At 40.2% G+C, this 16,251-nt stretch overlaps 1 protein-coding gene and 2 long non-coding RNA genes across 3 annotated transcripts in view; all 3 read right to left on the reverse strand.

Annotated features, from left to right (window-relative positions):
* Nucleotides 1–1,665: 1,665 nt before the first annotated feature.
* LOC138950658 (uncharacterized) overlaps nt 1,666–16,251 on the reverse strand; it is a 17,106-nt gene continuing 2,520 nt past the window's right edge. Inside the window, exons 2-11 of the mRNA XM_070322367.1 lie at nt 9,750–10,094; nt 8,835–9,173; nt 8,042–8,163; nt 7,554–7,740; nt 7,016–7,282; nt 6,369–6,491; nt 5,465–5,518; nt 4,209–4,514; nt 3,303–3,403; nt 1,666–2,700 (exon numbers count right to left, since the gene is read on the reverse strand). Of these exons, the coding sequence (XP_070178468.1) occupies nt 2,458–2,700; nt 3,303–3,403; nt 4,209–4,514; nt 5,465–5,518; nt 6,369–6,491; nt 7,016–7,282; nt 7,554–7,740; nt 8,042–8,163; nt 8,835–9,173; nt 9,750–10,094 (2,087 nt within the window). The 3' untranslated portion in view covers nt 1,666–2,457. The remainder of the gene's footprint in view (nt 2,701–3,302; nt 3,404–4,208; nt 4,515–5,464; nt 5,519–6,368; nt 6,492–7,015; nt 7,283–7,553; nt 7,741–8,041; nt 8,164–8,834; nt 9,174–9,749; nt 10,095–16,251) is intronic.
* On the reverse strand, nt 11,176–14,228 carry LOC138950656 (uncharacterized). The gene is made up of 2 exons (XR_011450763.1): nt 12,067–14,228; nt 11,176–11,782 (listed from the first exon to the last, which is right to left on the reverse strand). It is a non-coding gene; the product is annotated as an uncharacterized lncRNA (long non-coding RNA).
* The window catches only part of LOC138950657 (uncharacterized), a 1,210-nt gene continuing 1,184 nt past the window's right edge, over nt 16,226–16,251 (reverse strand). Inside the window, exon 2 of the long non-coding RNA XR_011450764.1 lies at nt 16,226–16,251. This exon is cut by the window's right edge and continues 581 nt beyond it. This is a non-coding gene — a long non-coding RNA (uncharacterized lncRNA).

Consider the following 16,251-nt stretch of genomic DNA (forward strand, 5'->3'; position numbering starts at 1 on the left):
CTGACTATGCTCTCAGAGTATGGTGTGGGGAACCCAAATGGGCAAACGAGCTCACACGTAACCAGACAAATTATTTAACGCTGAAGAAGAAGAACGCACAATGTGATGTGCTGACACTGAAACTGAAACTGAACTTTATTACAAAAGGATAGAGGTTGCAGGCAAAGCCTAATCTTACAACCTGCATGTCCCTTATACAACCACTTAGTGCGGACGCACATACTATTAACAAGTCGCGTAAGGCGAAAATACAACATTTAGTCAAGTAGCTGTCGAACTCACAGAATGAAACTGAACGCAATGCCATTTTTCAGCAAGACCGTATACTCGTAGCATCGTCAGTCCACCGCTCATGGCAAAGGCAGTGAAATTGACAAGAAGAGCGGGGTAGTAGTTGCGCTAAGAAGGATAGCACGCTTTTCTGTACCTCTCTTTGTTTTAACTTTCTGAGCGTGTTTTTAATCCAAACATATCATATCTATATGTTTTTGGAATCAGGAACCGACAAGGAATAAGATGAAAGTGTTTTTAAATTGATTTCGACAATTTAATTTTGATAATAATTTTTATATATTTAATTTTCAGAGCTTGTTTTTAATCCAAATATAACATATTTATATGTTTTTGGAATCAGAAAATGATGGAGAATAAGATGAACGTAAAGTTGGATCGTTTTATAAATTTTTATTTTTTTTTACAATTTTCAGATTTTTAATGACCAAAGTCATTAATTAATTTTTAAGTCACCAAGCTAAAATGCAATACCGAAGTCCGGGCTTCGTCGAAGATTACTTGACCAAAATGTCAACCAATTTGGTTGAAAAATGAGAGCGTGACAGTGCCGCCTCAACTTTCACAAAAAGCCGGATATGACGTCATAAAAGACATTTATCAAAAAAATGAATAAAACGTCTGGGGATTTCATACCCAGGAACTCTCCTGTCAAATTTCATAAAGATCGGTTGAGTAGTTTAGTCTGAATCGCTCTACACACACACAGAGACAGACAGACACACACACACACACACACACACACACACACACACACACACACACACACACACACACACACATGCTCGCACGCACATACACCACGACCCTCGTCTCGATTCCCCCTCTACGTTAAAACATTTAGTCAAAACTTGACTAAATGTAATAAAGAAGAGAACAAAAGTCATATTTTCCTATAAACACTACATACACTGCTGTAAATAGGTAGCACTGTACATATCAATGACATACATGGACAAGGCACGCCTCTGCAATAGACGATGTTCGGGAATAATGTTGTCGGATTAGTAAAGGTTATGAAAGAGTGGTACCCATGCTTTTTCGTGAACAAGTATTGACACGTGTTCCATGTGCATGAGACACACACCTCGCTAGTGACTGGCATATAATGCCACGTAGAAAATAATTTTACGTATGGAACTTTCCCACGAGACATTACAAGCCAGTCACTAGCAGGAGGCGTTAACACCCGACAGCTTGTTTTTTTCCTTTTTTTTTCTTTTTTCTTTTTTTAACCTCAGTTGCATGCAGGTTTGCTACTACAATTATTTTTTGCCTTTTTTTTTCTTTTTTTTTTTTTGGTGTGTGGCTTTGAGCAAACCTTCTTCATAGGTCTTTTCTTTTCTCTGTCAAATGTGTACATTTTTAAATCAACAAACTTTATCAGTAAACTAATATGTTTAAATAAATAAATACATAAAAATAATCATAACATAAATTTATTCCTAATGTTCAGCTCAGTTTCCTTTTTTTTTCTTTTTTTTTCCTTCTCCCTCTTTCTTTTTTCTTTTTTCTTACATTTTTTTAAATCAACAGCTTAAAGATAGGGTTTGAAAAAAAAACCATACATTTAAATTTACTTCTTTTGCCCTAATCTTTTCACCTCTATCATGGACAAATACCAACAATGGACAATTTTATTAAAATATTTTACAATTACCATTATTCTCAGTCTATATGTGTCGCAAATCTAACTCTGAATTAAACATGCACACAATTTCTATTGGTTTCCCGTATTTGAATTTTCCCACACACATTTTTGCCACAATAACAGCTTCGTTAACGCGTTAGATACTCAACATAATCTGTCAATGTCTGAACATAACCTGTGTGGAAGAAAACTCTGTCCCATGACATCATCTGATTAGTACGTAATCGTATGGTTACAAGGATAATATACACACCTAGTATATACACAATAGCATAGCAGGTGCACTTGCATGTCTTGTGTAAACTACTTTTTTTCGCGGTTGAAAAGTTCAACACGTTTAACTGCAGATAACAAATATTTCTGGTGCAAAAAAACACATGAATAACTTGCTTACCAACATATTTAAACACGTGCAAAGTTGGAAATAAAATCCACAATACAATGAAGGTCCACGTTTTTAGTTTTGTTGCATTGTTGCCCAACCCAAATAATATGTCCTTTGTAAGACACGAGTTCTAGACCTCTGCAAGATGATTATAGGTTGGGTTTTCGTCCAACTGTTCCGGTCGAGCCAATTGCAAGTGGCGATATTCGCCATCGGTTTCTGCTGTCTTTGTCACCCCTTCTCCGTCGTTTAGCTCTAGCTGCACATTTGTGTAGTCTCCTTGGTGTCGGGTCGTCTCTGTGTTGTGATATGTGTTCAGGTCAGGATCGTGCAAGTCTTCGTTACCGCTGTCTTTCTTTGCTGCCTGGGTGTCCTGCAATACAATGAACAAGGTAAGGAGTAAATAATATGATATGATTAATGTTTTGTTTGTATACGTTCTGATGGATATTCATCATTATATTGAATGCATGTCATAATCATTTCTCTATTTTAGTTTGCTTGTTATCACTACCTTCTTGCTAAGTCAGGATAACGTATTGGATTGGTTTTAAACATAAAGAAACATACTTGCTGTTCTGCTTATTACTGGCTTTCTTGTCCCATTTTGAAAGTATATCTATCACGGCTGATGTATGTTCGAATAATTATTCTGTTCTAAGAGGTGACATGGAATGTTGATCCAAAATCATCCGATGACGATATTTGGGTTTTCAGCATGTGTAGGTGCTTTGAACACCCTAGAATAGCTGCATGATATTTATGTTGTCATTTCATCCTCTTTGTATCAATGAAGTGATGATTTGCAAAGTGAGTAAATGCTAAACATCTGCAAAATTGGTGACAAATCGATGCTTTCAATGAATTTGTCAGATTTATTGCATGCGACCGTACTCCACGGGTTGGATACACTATGATGTCATTAGACAATGACTGTGTATAAATCCAGCATGAATAGAGTTAATCACAACAGACCTGATCAGGGCGAAGGGGAGGTGACTCGTCCACGTTCATGTACACATTAGTGACAGAGTTGTCTTCCTTGTTGTCAGACACACATTCAGTGTAAACTGCGCCTGAAAACAAAAAGTCTCTTTTTTGAGTGCGTATGTTTTCGTTCACTGATTTGTGTATGTGTGGTGTTAGTATGTGCGCTTCTTTACGGAATACATTCCCTGTGCATGCGTGTGTATGTTTTTGTCAGAAGCATCTGGGAGCATGTGATGTTTCTCCGCCCGGCATTTCATGATGTGATACGTTTGTGTTTACATTACTCTCTCGTCTAAACTTCGAGGTGATACTGGCTGAAGAATGTGTAACAGCTCCACAATGTGTACCGGCACGGTTGGCCTAGTGGTAAGGCGTCTGCCCCGTGATCGGGAGGTCGTGGGTTCGAACCCCGGCTGGGTCATACCTAAGACTTTAAAATTGGCAATCTAGTGGCTGCTCCGCCTGGCGTCTGGCATTATGGGGTTAGTGCTAGGGCTGGTTGGTCCGGTGTCAGAATAATGTGACTGGGTGAGACATGAAGCCTGTGCTGCGACTTCTGTCTTGTGTGTGGCGCACGTTATATGTCAAAGCAGCACCGCCCTGATATGGCCCTTCGTGGTCGGCTGGGCGTTAAGCAAACAAACAAACAAACAAAATCCACAATGTGTTCTACCAACGATTCACCAGTCATCTAATGTAGCAATACATATTGTTTTGATTTTTTTGTTCTCAGACAGTTTCTGTCTCACCCCTTCCTTTAAAAGTGTGTGTTCGGTTTATGTATCTGCCTTTTGTTGTTGCCTGACTACATTACACACAATGTACACATACGAACAAAACACACACGGAGCTAGCTTTATTCCTTACGAATAGTATAAAGGCTTTCTCTACCTTGCTCTTCTGGCGATGGTCCTCCCTTATCTCCCGTGTCTGCATGCTTCTGTGTCTGCCCTCCCTTGGTGAGTTGTTTGACATCATGGGCTTTTCCTGGTTTGTCTTTGTTATCCTCAGACTTTTCTTTCTTCCCCTTGTTGACCTGCGCGTACACGTGGTTTTGAGCACCATCTGACCCGGGTCCTTGAGGGTCGACAGCAGGGTTGGCTAATGATAGGGGGGCCAGAGAGTTCTGTGGGCTGTGTCTTGGAAGAGCTGGGTCGTCTGCGCGTTGATATAATTCGTTAATGTGTTCTTCAAATTCTGAAAAAAAGAAAAACAGTATGTGTACAACAATAAAAGGTGTGCTCTCTTTATCTCAATATACCCCTTACCCTTCCCTGTCGTTAACATGCACAATATTCAATTGCAATTAAGTGCTTGTTAACGATAAGCGTCCTTAATGTTTTCGTTATCAACCCGACTTGTTGAAGTTGATATGATTTTCTGAAAACAGTCCACACTTAGCATATTAAAGATCAACAAGGAAGGACACACATCATGGTGGTAGGGTGAGGGTGCTGGCTTATATTACAACAAATCAAAACACAAAACACACAAAAACATGCCACTTTAAAGTGAAACCCCCTACATAACAGTTACTACCTAAACACAACGGTAACTAACAGACACCTTTAGATCACTTAAAATGCGCGGCTTAACATAATTTGTTTCCTAACTTTCTTAAGACAACTTGGACATGAAAACATCAAAGAACAATAAACATGACACTGATATTTGTCATTGTAAATGTTAGAATCTTAAACGAAATGAGGCAGAGCGTTGTTAAGATATTAATAAACCAATGGGAAGTAATCGCTCTTTATGCATACGACATGTGTAATATAGTAAGCGAGAGTTTAAGCGATTACTTCCCTTTGGTTATTTGATAATTATGGTAAATGCTTTCAAGAAATTGTATCGTGTTTAGCTGGTCGTGGATTTTGAAGTAGGTGTGAGCAAGCACACATCACAGTTATAGCCATTACAGTGAGTGTATGTGTCTAAACAGTATGTTAAAACAGCAGATACTTGGTTATTGGGTGTTGAAGTCACGACGTTAATCCTAGTGAAGACAATGGTGATTGTTTATAAACAAAAGAAACTAACACCAGTTAACCACAAGAAAACATATTGATGGGGAAGACAGATGGAGGGTTAGACAAGAAACATAATAGACGAAGTAGAAGAAGATAACGCGAATGAAAGCTTACCACCCTCAAGAGGCATTGTATCCCGCCTTTCTCCTGTTGCTTCTCTTTTAGACCCTGGAATAGCAATGTCACATACATTACTGAGGTACATGTCCCCGCTATACACATAATCAGTGTTCGGACTATATTGCCGGTATAATAGCATGTACGATCGTTAAACAAGCAGCCTCTGCGCAACACGCAATACTCAATGTTAACATGCACATCACACTTTCGTATTGTATTTAATTATATTTAAAATAGCAGGTACAAAAGTCAAGGGAAAGCTACTTTCCCAGTACATTTTAAGAAAATGTAATTACACATTGACATGTTGTTATACTTTTTTCTCTTTTGTGTTCATGCCCTAGCTGCAACTGTGCTTTCGCATGGTTGGACATTTACACGTTTGACAGTTGTCCCCTCCATTTAGGCAGCCACACTACTTTTTTCAGGAAATACACGCTTGGTATTGTTCATGTCACTATAGGCCCGCAGACTCTGACATTGATGACATAATCTTTTTGAGCGTATTAATTTTGGTCTCGTGCGTGTGTGCACAGACGACATGGGATACTGCAATAGCAGGTGACCCGGAGATTGGGGAAATATGCGCCTTTCACTAACCAGGCGTGGCCTTGATTCACATGGAAAGCTGACTTCTTATCCACTAGACTCTTGCGCATGTCAACACATAGGTGATTATCTCAAACGCTTTCTTCTTTTAACTTTTTTTTTCAGACCATTTCTGAATTAGCGTTTCATTAAAACAAATGAACTCACTTATACGTGACGACCACAGCAATGGCAATGACTATACTACTGCGCACTTAAACAGCTAGATGTGATTATCGCACACAATTTCTTGTCCAAGCTATTTCAGCATTAACATGTTATTTAAAAAAAAAATGAAATTAAAACTCACTTCTACGTTTGAGGATCACGACGATGAAAATGGCAATGGCGACAATGACGACAAATCCAACAACGCTTCCTGCCACAGCTGCCACTGGCAATCCAGTAGCTCGTTCTTGGTTCAAGTCAAGAGCTTATCGACAGAAAGAAGTATGCTATGTTCAGATTCTGTTATGTTTACTTGCTCGAGCATGGTGTTTGGAAATGCTTAATTTTCCTTTGTATAGACTGTTTTAATAAAACCAAAGAGTATCTGTTCATATCTCTTGGACCGAAGGAGTTGATAGGGCAGGTATAATTGTTCAATGGTATCTGAGTGGTGTGTGTGTGTGTGTGTGTGTGTGTGTGTGTGTGTGTGTGTGTGTGTGTGTATGTGTGTGTGTGTGTGTGTGTATGTGTGTGTGTGTGCGTGTGTGCGTGCGTGCGTGCGTGCGTGCGTGCGTGTCGGTGTGTTACTGCGTGCGTGCGTGCGTGTGTGTCAGTGTGTAAGTGTATTTGCGTGCGTGCGTACGTGCGCTCGAGCTTGTTTGTGTGTGGGTGTGTGTATGTATGTGAGTGCGTGCGTGTGTGTCAATGTGTTAGTGCGTGCGTGCGTGCATGTGTGTGTGTCAGTGTGTTAGTGTACCTGTGTGTTTGTGTGTGTTTTGTTTCACTTACGGTTGACTATGACAGAGTAGTTGAGCGTCTCAAACTCCTTATCATATGGTCCCCATAGTGAACTGCACACATGCACAACACCACCTTGGGTCTGTTGGATGTCGGGTAGTTCCAGGACAGCAGAACCTGCGTTGTTTGTCCACAAAACGCTTCCAGACGGATACCCCTGAGTATCGTCTTTGTTTTTGCAAGTACATGTCAGATTACTTCCTTCCATCACGGACAACAAACATGTAGACTCGTCTAAGATCAGTGAACCTGGTTCCTCTGCCCACAAGATCACAATAAGGAGGCTATTCAGTGTGAAAACTATACAGTAGAACGACTTTTACATAAAACACATTATTGAAAAGAGACCATCATTTGTTCGGTACAAACACACTCAAGGTTTGGTTTTGATAAAGCATGATACCCACGACAAGCTCACCGTCAAGTATATACAATCAGCAACAGAGACACAAGCCGCAGCTATGAATGAAATAATAATTAATTCAAGACAACAGAAAATGTTAACATTTGCCAGGGAACAATCACTTACCTACAGTAACGGTAGCAGCAAGGAACGGCCTTCCATCTGGCAGTATCTTCACAAAGATATCATTGCTCCCCACCATGTAAGGACTCAGTGTTGTGTTTAGGTGACACGAAACATTGAGGTACGCTTTGCCTGTGTCACTGTTGTTGTAGGGCGTGAAAGCCGCTGCTGATGATGCAAGATGGTGCAACTGCAAGAAACAGTTAAGACAGAATGACTGGATAGCTGTTGGGAATATTGCGGGTCACTTGACGCTCTTGAGAACGGTTTTATTTACTGGCTTGCGATCCATCACTCAACCTGTATTTGTTCAACCAACTTTTAACTATTCTGATATTCATCCATTCAGCCAGTCGACCATATGATCGAACACAACCATCCAGACAACCAACTAATTAGCAATTATGTATGTTCCTAACATTGCCCTGCCAACAAGGTAAGCTGACTGACTAACCTAAATTACCTTAACGATACAATTAGAAATGACGTACCTCGTTGTTGACCGAGTTAGACCACAAACAGGTGATATTGTCAGAAGCAGGCACTTTGGACACTGTTACACTTCCTGTCACGGTCCAGTTGTCATGGAGTGTTATGTTTGCCTCTTCAAGATCTAAATACAATGACAATGCAAAGCTGTATACACTTTCTTGACATGCCAAGTCAAAGTCATGACATGAATCGGCGCTTATTTTAATATAACATATTCAATTTGCTTAAGTCAAACGTATATCCCGTTCAACGAGAACAATATCATGTAGAGGTTTGATATTCGATGACGAAACACATATTTGAGCAAAAGGGAAGAAAGAACAAAAACTAAAATAGCAACATTTACAAGCAAACATACATGCAACGTTTTGTTGAAAACATGCACATTTTTATTAATTTCGGGATAAATGACAAGACAAACATTTGACTGCTAATGATGATTCTAGAATTCGGGAAACATGCAGGCACCTAAACGGTCAAACGCATGTCATTAAACAGAACAAATACAAACAAAAAAGACAACAATGTAATGAGGATAACAAAAACACAAGCAAAAGAAACAAATAAATGACCGAACAAACAAGCAAACAAACATGTCATATGCAAGGAATTGTGAACATCATTTTAGATATTCATCAAATGGTCATACAGTGCTTTCTTAAAAGTTATGAAACCAATTTAAAGATAAAGTTATGTGCGGTTATTTTTCAGATGCTGATCTGAGTTTCGCTTAAATGTCCATCATGCATGCAACATTTATTTGTGTTGGTTTGCAGCCGATATCATACTTACATACTACAAGAATCTTGCAGTCACTCTGAGTCGCATTATCTTTCTTTGAACATGTCAATGTAGCCCCGTCTTTCTGTCTGACGTTAGTCTGTATCAGCAGTGTACTGGAGTTGCCTTCTCTTGTCACGATGAAGTCAGCGTCAGTTATTTCGCACTTAGGGCAAGTTTTGGTTTTATTTTGACAGTATCTGCATTGTGCGATGGTAGACACCGTTCCATTCCCATACGTAACTGTCCAGTACATGTTCTGTGCAGCAAGAAGACCTTCACATACGATGGGCGAATTCTTATTCTCGGTGACAATGATTGCACCTGCCCTGCATTCTGAAAATCTGTACGCTGAAATATAATGATGGAGACAGAAGATAACCGTGTGCAGTGTTCATAATCTGCTACTCCCCTCAGTGTGGAATCAAAGAAGGGTGCACACACGCATGTGCGTGTATGTGTATTTGTGCGTGCGTGCATGGGCGTGCGAGCGTGTGTGCTCACGAATGTGCGCGCGCGTGTGTGTGTGTGTGTGTGTGTGTGTGTATGTGTGTGTGTGTGTATGGGTGTGTGTGTGATTGTGTGTGTGTGCGTGTGTATGTGATTGTGTGTGTGTGTGTGTGTGTGTGTGTGTGCGTTTGAGCGTGCACGTGTGTGCGTGTGTATGTGTGTGTGTACGTGCGTGTGTTTGTGTGTCTGTCTGTGTCTGTCTGTATCTGTCTGTGTCTGTGTTTGTGTCTGTTCATCCCTAATGTTGTTGTTTTTTTCTTTTTTTTCTGGCCTTAGCATTTCTTCAATTTTCAGAACAGTTAACGCAGATCTATAGGAAATTTTAACAAGGGTAGAACCCATTCCAAAGTAATACGCTCACATTACAATGTAAACCTAACATAGAAGAAAAACACAAGACAAGCAAATCCCGCCTACCTGGAACAACAAACAGCCTGCAAGTAGCCTTTGTCCCATTGTTAGAGCGTGAGCACTTGATCGTCGACCCGCCAGTGACCAGTGAATGATTGAGAAACTGCAGTGTGGTGTCATTACTCTCCCTGCTCACATTGTAACCTTCGATGGGGCCTGAGCATGATGGGCACTCAGACTGATGGCACTGTTTGCAAGTCGTTATTCTAATTTCTGTGTTGGACGGGTCAGTGATGGACCAGTATATGTTGAGGTTAGCTTTCAGACCAGTACAGGTGAGGGAAAGTTGCTGGTTTTGCACGATAGCAACGTTGTTGGCAGTGTTGCACCCAAGCAGACTAAAAGTCACAACTGCAATTGATACATTTACTATTACTTTTGTTTAAACAAATCTGCATAAACAACAGAAAACGAAACATGACAATTACACAATGACCAAATTAAGAATGTCATTATATCACAGGGAATATCTCCTGAACTTTGCCATAACTTCTTCTCAAAATGGCGCCATAAATAGTCCTCTCACACACATCGTCACGCCACAGCAACATAAATAGATCCCTGCGCCTTGAGTCCGAGTCTGGAGATACGCGCGCGATGTAAGACTTCATATAACATAATCAATTTTAAATCTGTTTGCGAAACATCGATTTTAATAACAACTTTAATGAGTAAACTCATGTATTAACCTTTAAGCCTCCAAGCTAAAATGTAATAGGGGGAGACCGGGGCTAGTCCGCCCCCGGGGCACATCCGTCTTTGTCTGTTTATTCTTACGTTTGCCACCTTTTAGTCATTCACACCATGTGAGAGTGGTGTCCCTTCTTCCCGCCATATCCTGCAGAAGTTCAGAGGTTGCGCGCCCATATATCGTGGTACAGATCACAAAAAGTGTTTTCTTCATTTTTGTAACATGAATGCATAGGAGTTGACTTAGGTTTTGATGTATTACCTCTGAGAACAAATACTTAGTCTTGGTGTCGAGTGAAAGTGCGTTAATTAAGGTCGAGTTCTGACGAAAGTTTTGCTTCTTCCTTCCCATGTTGTGCTCGCTATCTGGCACTAGAGTTGCCTGCCCGTGCGGGGGCAAGTCCGCCTATTTGTCATGGGGCATGTTCGCCATGAAGAATGTGCAGGTGTGGGAAACAGTCCAGTTTACATCTGCCATAACTGTCACTCTGATGGTGACTCCATCTATTCTCGATGATAAAGATTGCAGATTCATGTCTAAAAAAGACTGACGCCGATTTGTGTTACATTCTTTCGACATTCTTTTGTATTTTTGTTACGACTGGAATTTCCGTGTGTATGTCTGATATGTATGTATATCTACTCCTATCAAAAGTTATGCGTGCTACTCTCTGTTTACTATATAACTGTTCTTCACACACACACACACATTCCAACCAGGCACAAAGACAAGAACACAGTATAGCCCTTTGCCCCTGTACCTCTATTTGAATGTTCAATCACAACATAAACATATTATTCTACATCCATTCTACAGATCACTTTCGCTCAACATGAAAGTACTATTTCTGTTAACACACAGAAATCAAACTGCACAAAATTACATACAGGTTATTATGTCATGCAATCTACAGTTCTCGTGCACACACGTATAACACTTGAGGCTTTGTTCCGTGAAAGCCCGTCTGTCTCAAAACACACGAAGACACTGTCTCAAACAATTCTTCTGTTACTATTCAGTTCTGTTATACACAGATAACAAACCCCACGACGCTCGACGTCTCGTGGTTATTCACTCGGGAACGTATCTGTTCAGCTATCACGCTGGTTAAATTCTCTCAGTCGTACTCACAAAATACAGTGGCACACACTGCTTCACCCCACCCACACAACTGTCTCGTGTGGTGGAATGGGACGGGGTTCCCGTTACGCAGCGCTTCACGCCGTCTTTCCCTCCAGCATCTCCACAGCTCACGGCTGGAGCATGAGGGCAGAACCTCCCGTCTCGTTCCCTCTTCCGCGACCGCTCTCGGCCCGGGATTCGTCCGTGACCCACTCGGCCCGGGGTGCTAGAATACACAAGTTTAAACTACCATAAGTCTCCATACTTGAATAAACTTTTATAACGTTCTTTATCACTACCGGCAACTATCTTATGCGGTTACAGTATATACACCCGCTAACTCATAAGCGAATTCATTTCCGAAAAACATGTAAACATTCCTTTTTCAACAATGGCTGACAACCGCGCACGTTTTCCAGCTAATTCACACATGACTCTCCCGGTCATTTCTCAAGTCAATATTTCCGAGCAAAATAATATCTCCGAGTAAAATATCAATTCAATAAATACCTGTAAACACAGCAGCTGAATCTACTGATTCAGTAACCGCGACACGAGTCTCCAAACGACCTCTAGCGCCCGGTGAGCAACTTTACAATCAGGAGACACGTCCTCTCCTGTCGACAGTCTGCAAAGCTCTGAGCCTGTATTATCTCTACAACGCCACCTCGGTCTATACTCTGCTCTGATTGGTCACCGACACCACTGCACTGCGTCAGTGACATTATTTCACCGTGCGGTGTCCACTTAAAGTTCGTGGCCCATGAAACTTTGTACACCTGAGTCCCATAACTCCAAAATACACTATGTGCAAATCCGTTTGTCACATTACCCCCTCCTCCCGGAAAAAAAATGACCGACCAAGGTTATTTTTTCTTTAGGATAATAGGTGAAAGAGGGTAACTACTCACCGTAATACAATGTCTATATCGCATTCCACTACGGATCAAAACTGTCGTAGCTGACATAAGAAACAAACTTTCTTATTCACTGATCACATATGTGTAACAACACTACTTTATGTCTGATAAAGTACTTCTTCCTTCTCTTGGAAGATTCCACTGAGTTTTTCTATTAACTCATAAGTTCCATTCATGTAATGTCTTTCTTTAGCATCTTTAGTTTTCTTATCTTGAGTCCACGACTCTTCCAACATAGTACTACGACTCATGTTCCTGATGCTAAACAAGCAAGTAGTCAAAATCAAGCAAACCATTTTCTTGACCTCTTTCTGCGATTGCCACCATGGCCTACAGCAGCAGTAGTCTCAATTGACCTACTCTTTCCAGTCGTAGCTAGTGAAAAACCACCTTTTAATCTGTTCAGTTCAGCACGCAACTGACTGAGTTCTTCTCGAACAACTGCCAAGTCCTGATTCAAACACGCAACCTTCTGATCTGGAGTCAGAATCACAGGTTTATCAGGAGGGTTTCTTCTCTTTTCCTGCGCACGAGTAGCATGAGTCGTAACCCCCTCAACATCAGGAAAACAGTCTGCATCGCCTGAAATCCCCGGAATGTTGCCTATGATCAAATCAGCCACAGGATCATTCAGAACACAGCAAACCATCTCTCCCGACACATAAGGTGTCTCAACTTTAACTTTCGCCTGAGGATAAGTAAGGACTTCCCCACCAAATGTTTTACAGGTGACCTTTCTACTGACCAACTGGTCTTTTGACACCAATCCTCTACGCACTCCAGAAATCGTAGAACCCGTGTCACGGAGTACTGTACACTCACTCCCGTTGACACTACCATGTTCCAGCTTCAAACTTTGCACAACTTTCTTAACTGGAGAAACGATCTCCGGAACAACTGCATTCTTCTTCTCTTCCCTTAGTCTAGCTTCCGGAGCATGGTTACGCCATGGACATTGTACTGCCCAATGTCCTTTCCTCAAACACAATAAACAAGTGTCTTTTTCTCGGGGTGAAGGAACTCTCTGACCAGCATCACGCCACAATCCAATTTCCATCGCTCTGTACGGACACGATTTCCACTTATGGCCGTCAAAACCACAAGCGAGGCAAGGATTTACAGGATGTGTCCGCCATCTACACTGTAGCATCTTATGACCTTTCTCATGACACAAGTAACAAATGCTCTTGATCGGTCGAGATGAATCATGGTTCTGACCGTCCGCACGACTACGTCTACGTTTACGTGATTTACATGCATCACCTTGAGGATATGCCTGAGCATCAGACGTCACTTTCCCAGAACTCTCGTCATTCTGGTTATCACTACGCTTAGCAAAACCAGAACCAACTCGCGGTAACTCCTGATCACCCCCGTGATTATCACCATGTGCAAAAGCAGCGCCAACATAATCTTCCTGAACACAGGAACCAGCTGAGAAAATAGTAGACCCTGACTTCCGTGATAAACGGTAATTCTCGGCAGCTGTGACCATATCATCAAGTTTAACAAGACCTCTCTCTCGAATGAAAGTTGCTACGTCGGCTGATACACTTTCAAGGAATTGTTCTGCCAGAATCAAGTCTGTTAAACCATCAACATCTGTGGTTATCCCAGATAGCGCCACCCAACGATCAAACAATCGTCGCAACTCAATTCCAAAAGTTTGGAACGGTTCATTTTCGCTTGGTTTACTATATCTGAGTTTTTGTCTAACATTTTCAGATGTGCACTGAAATGTCTTCAGCAAGTTCTTTTTCAAAGATTGGTATGTTAGTTCACCAGCAGCAGCAAGGCTATGGTATAGGTTTAATGCATTACCCTCTAAGAGAGCAGACAAGTACGTGATCCATCTTGTCTCTTCCCATCCCAGAGATTTTGCATGAGTTTCAAACCTAAACAAGTATGAGTCTATATCATCTTGCTGTTCTCTGAATGCAGGGAGACTGGTGTGAGAATCCCTATCATTTTGCGGTGTACGCGAACCAGCACTAATTTCAGCCTGCCTAATCTCAAGCTCTCTTTGCTTTAACTGGTGTTCTCTCTCTTTGTCTCTTTCTTCCCGTTCCAATTCTTTTTGTCTTCGACTTTCTTCAATTTGTGCATCCTCTCTTTCTTTTTGTCTATCTGATTCTTTTTGTCTTTCCTCTTTTTCTCGTTTTCTCTCCAAACGATCAAAACTCTCTTTCACGTATTTCTCACGTTTATCTGCAGCCAGACCCAAAGTCTCTGCCTGTTTAACGAACTTTTCAAACAACGCATCATAATCATCTTCGTGCTCCATTGTGCAAGTTTTTAACTCTCAAAATCACACTAAAATATGTCCAAGTTTAGAGAAAAGTTTTGAAAAAGTTTCAAACAATAATGCAAGTTCAAGCAATCTACTTGAAATCTGTCAAGTACCACAAAAAATGTTGCACCAGATACAATAGTCAACACAAGACCATATCCAAATACGTTTTGGCGTAAATCTTATGCAAAAATATCCAACAATTCTAATTAAAGTCAGATACCCAGTGAATGAAGTCAAAAACGAATCTTGTTTCAAAACATAAATACAAGCACAAACAAAACAACAACCCCAAACCACAAATAAGAGGAAAAATTCAAAGTTCAAAAATGCAACACAAGTAAAAACTTAAGACTAATCAACAAACTAAGTACTAAATCAGAAAATCAAAGCCAAAATAAGTCAAGTCCAACTAAAGAAAACGCAGTTGGAAGCAAAATAAAACGAAGTTCCAACAAAAATTTATGAAGTGAAACACTCCATATAAAACTAAAACTAATTTAAAGTTGTAAATAGTAGCTTAAAATAACTGTATATACAACTACTAATGAGATTAACTTAATTTAGATCAACAAGACAACAAAAAATGTAGTTGGAGGCAAATAAAACAAATTCCAAAAAAAAAATATTAAAGTGACACAATCACTCCAAACAGCAGACTAAATTCAGGCAAAAAAAAAATTCAAAGTACCTAATCTACTACCATAGCAAATAACAAATCAAAAATAAACTAAAACTTAAACTAATTAAAGTCTATATCAAAATATCACCACTAATTCTCTTAATTATTTACAACAAACTTACAAAATCAACAAAACTAATCCCACAAAATCAATACCTAATCAATCACATTAACAAAACAAAAAAAATTCAAAATCAAATCATAAAATTTCCAAGTCCAAAAGAACAAAATTAATCAAAGTTAATTAACTTTACAAAGGCAAAGGGCAATAAACAACAGATAGATCCCTATTCCAAAGCAGAAAGAAAAAAAAATTTTACCAAATATTTTACAAAATGAAGACACAGAAAAGAGCAAGGAAAGAGAAATGAAAGACCCCACAGGTAGAAAAATGAAGCTAATCCCTCAGTGCTTAGAACTGTACAGTAAGCACTACCGTAAAACTGGAGACGGTAACAATACAAAACAAAACATGAACGACACAACTATTCAATCCGAAAAATCTCTGTCTGCGTGACCTACTGCCAAAAATTCTAAAAAAAACCCAACACAGGGGACAAAATTAAATTTAGCAAAGCAGGGAAACAACTACAAATTTTAACTAACACAGAGTAATCGGGGTCACCAAATGTTACGGCTGGAATTTATGTATGCATGTCTGTATGTATCTATATCTACTCCTATCAAAAATTGTGCGTGCTACTCTCTGTTTACTATATAACTGTTCTTCACACACACACACACATTCCAACCAGGCACAAAGACAAGAACACAGTATAGCCCTTTGCCCCTGTACCTCTATT

This window comes from Littorina saxatilis, linkage group LG16 (genome assembly GCF_037325665.1).
Source record: "Littorina saxatilis isolate snail1 linkage group LG16, US_GU_Lsax_2.0, whole genome shotgun sequence".
In the NCBI taxonomy this organism is placed as follows: domain Eukaryota; kingdom Metazoa; phylum Mollusca; class Gastropoda; order Littorinimorpha; family Littorinidae; genus Littorina; species Littorina saxatilis.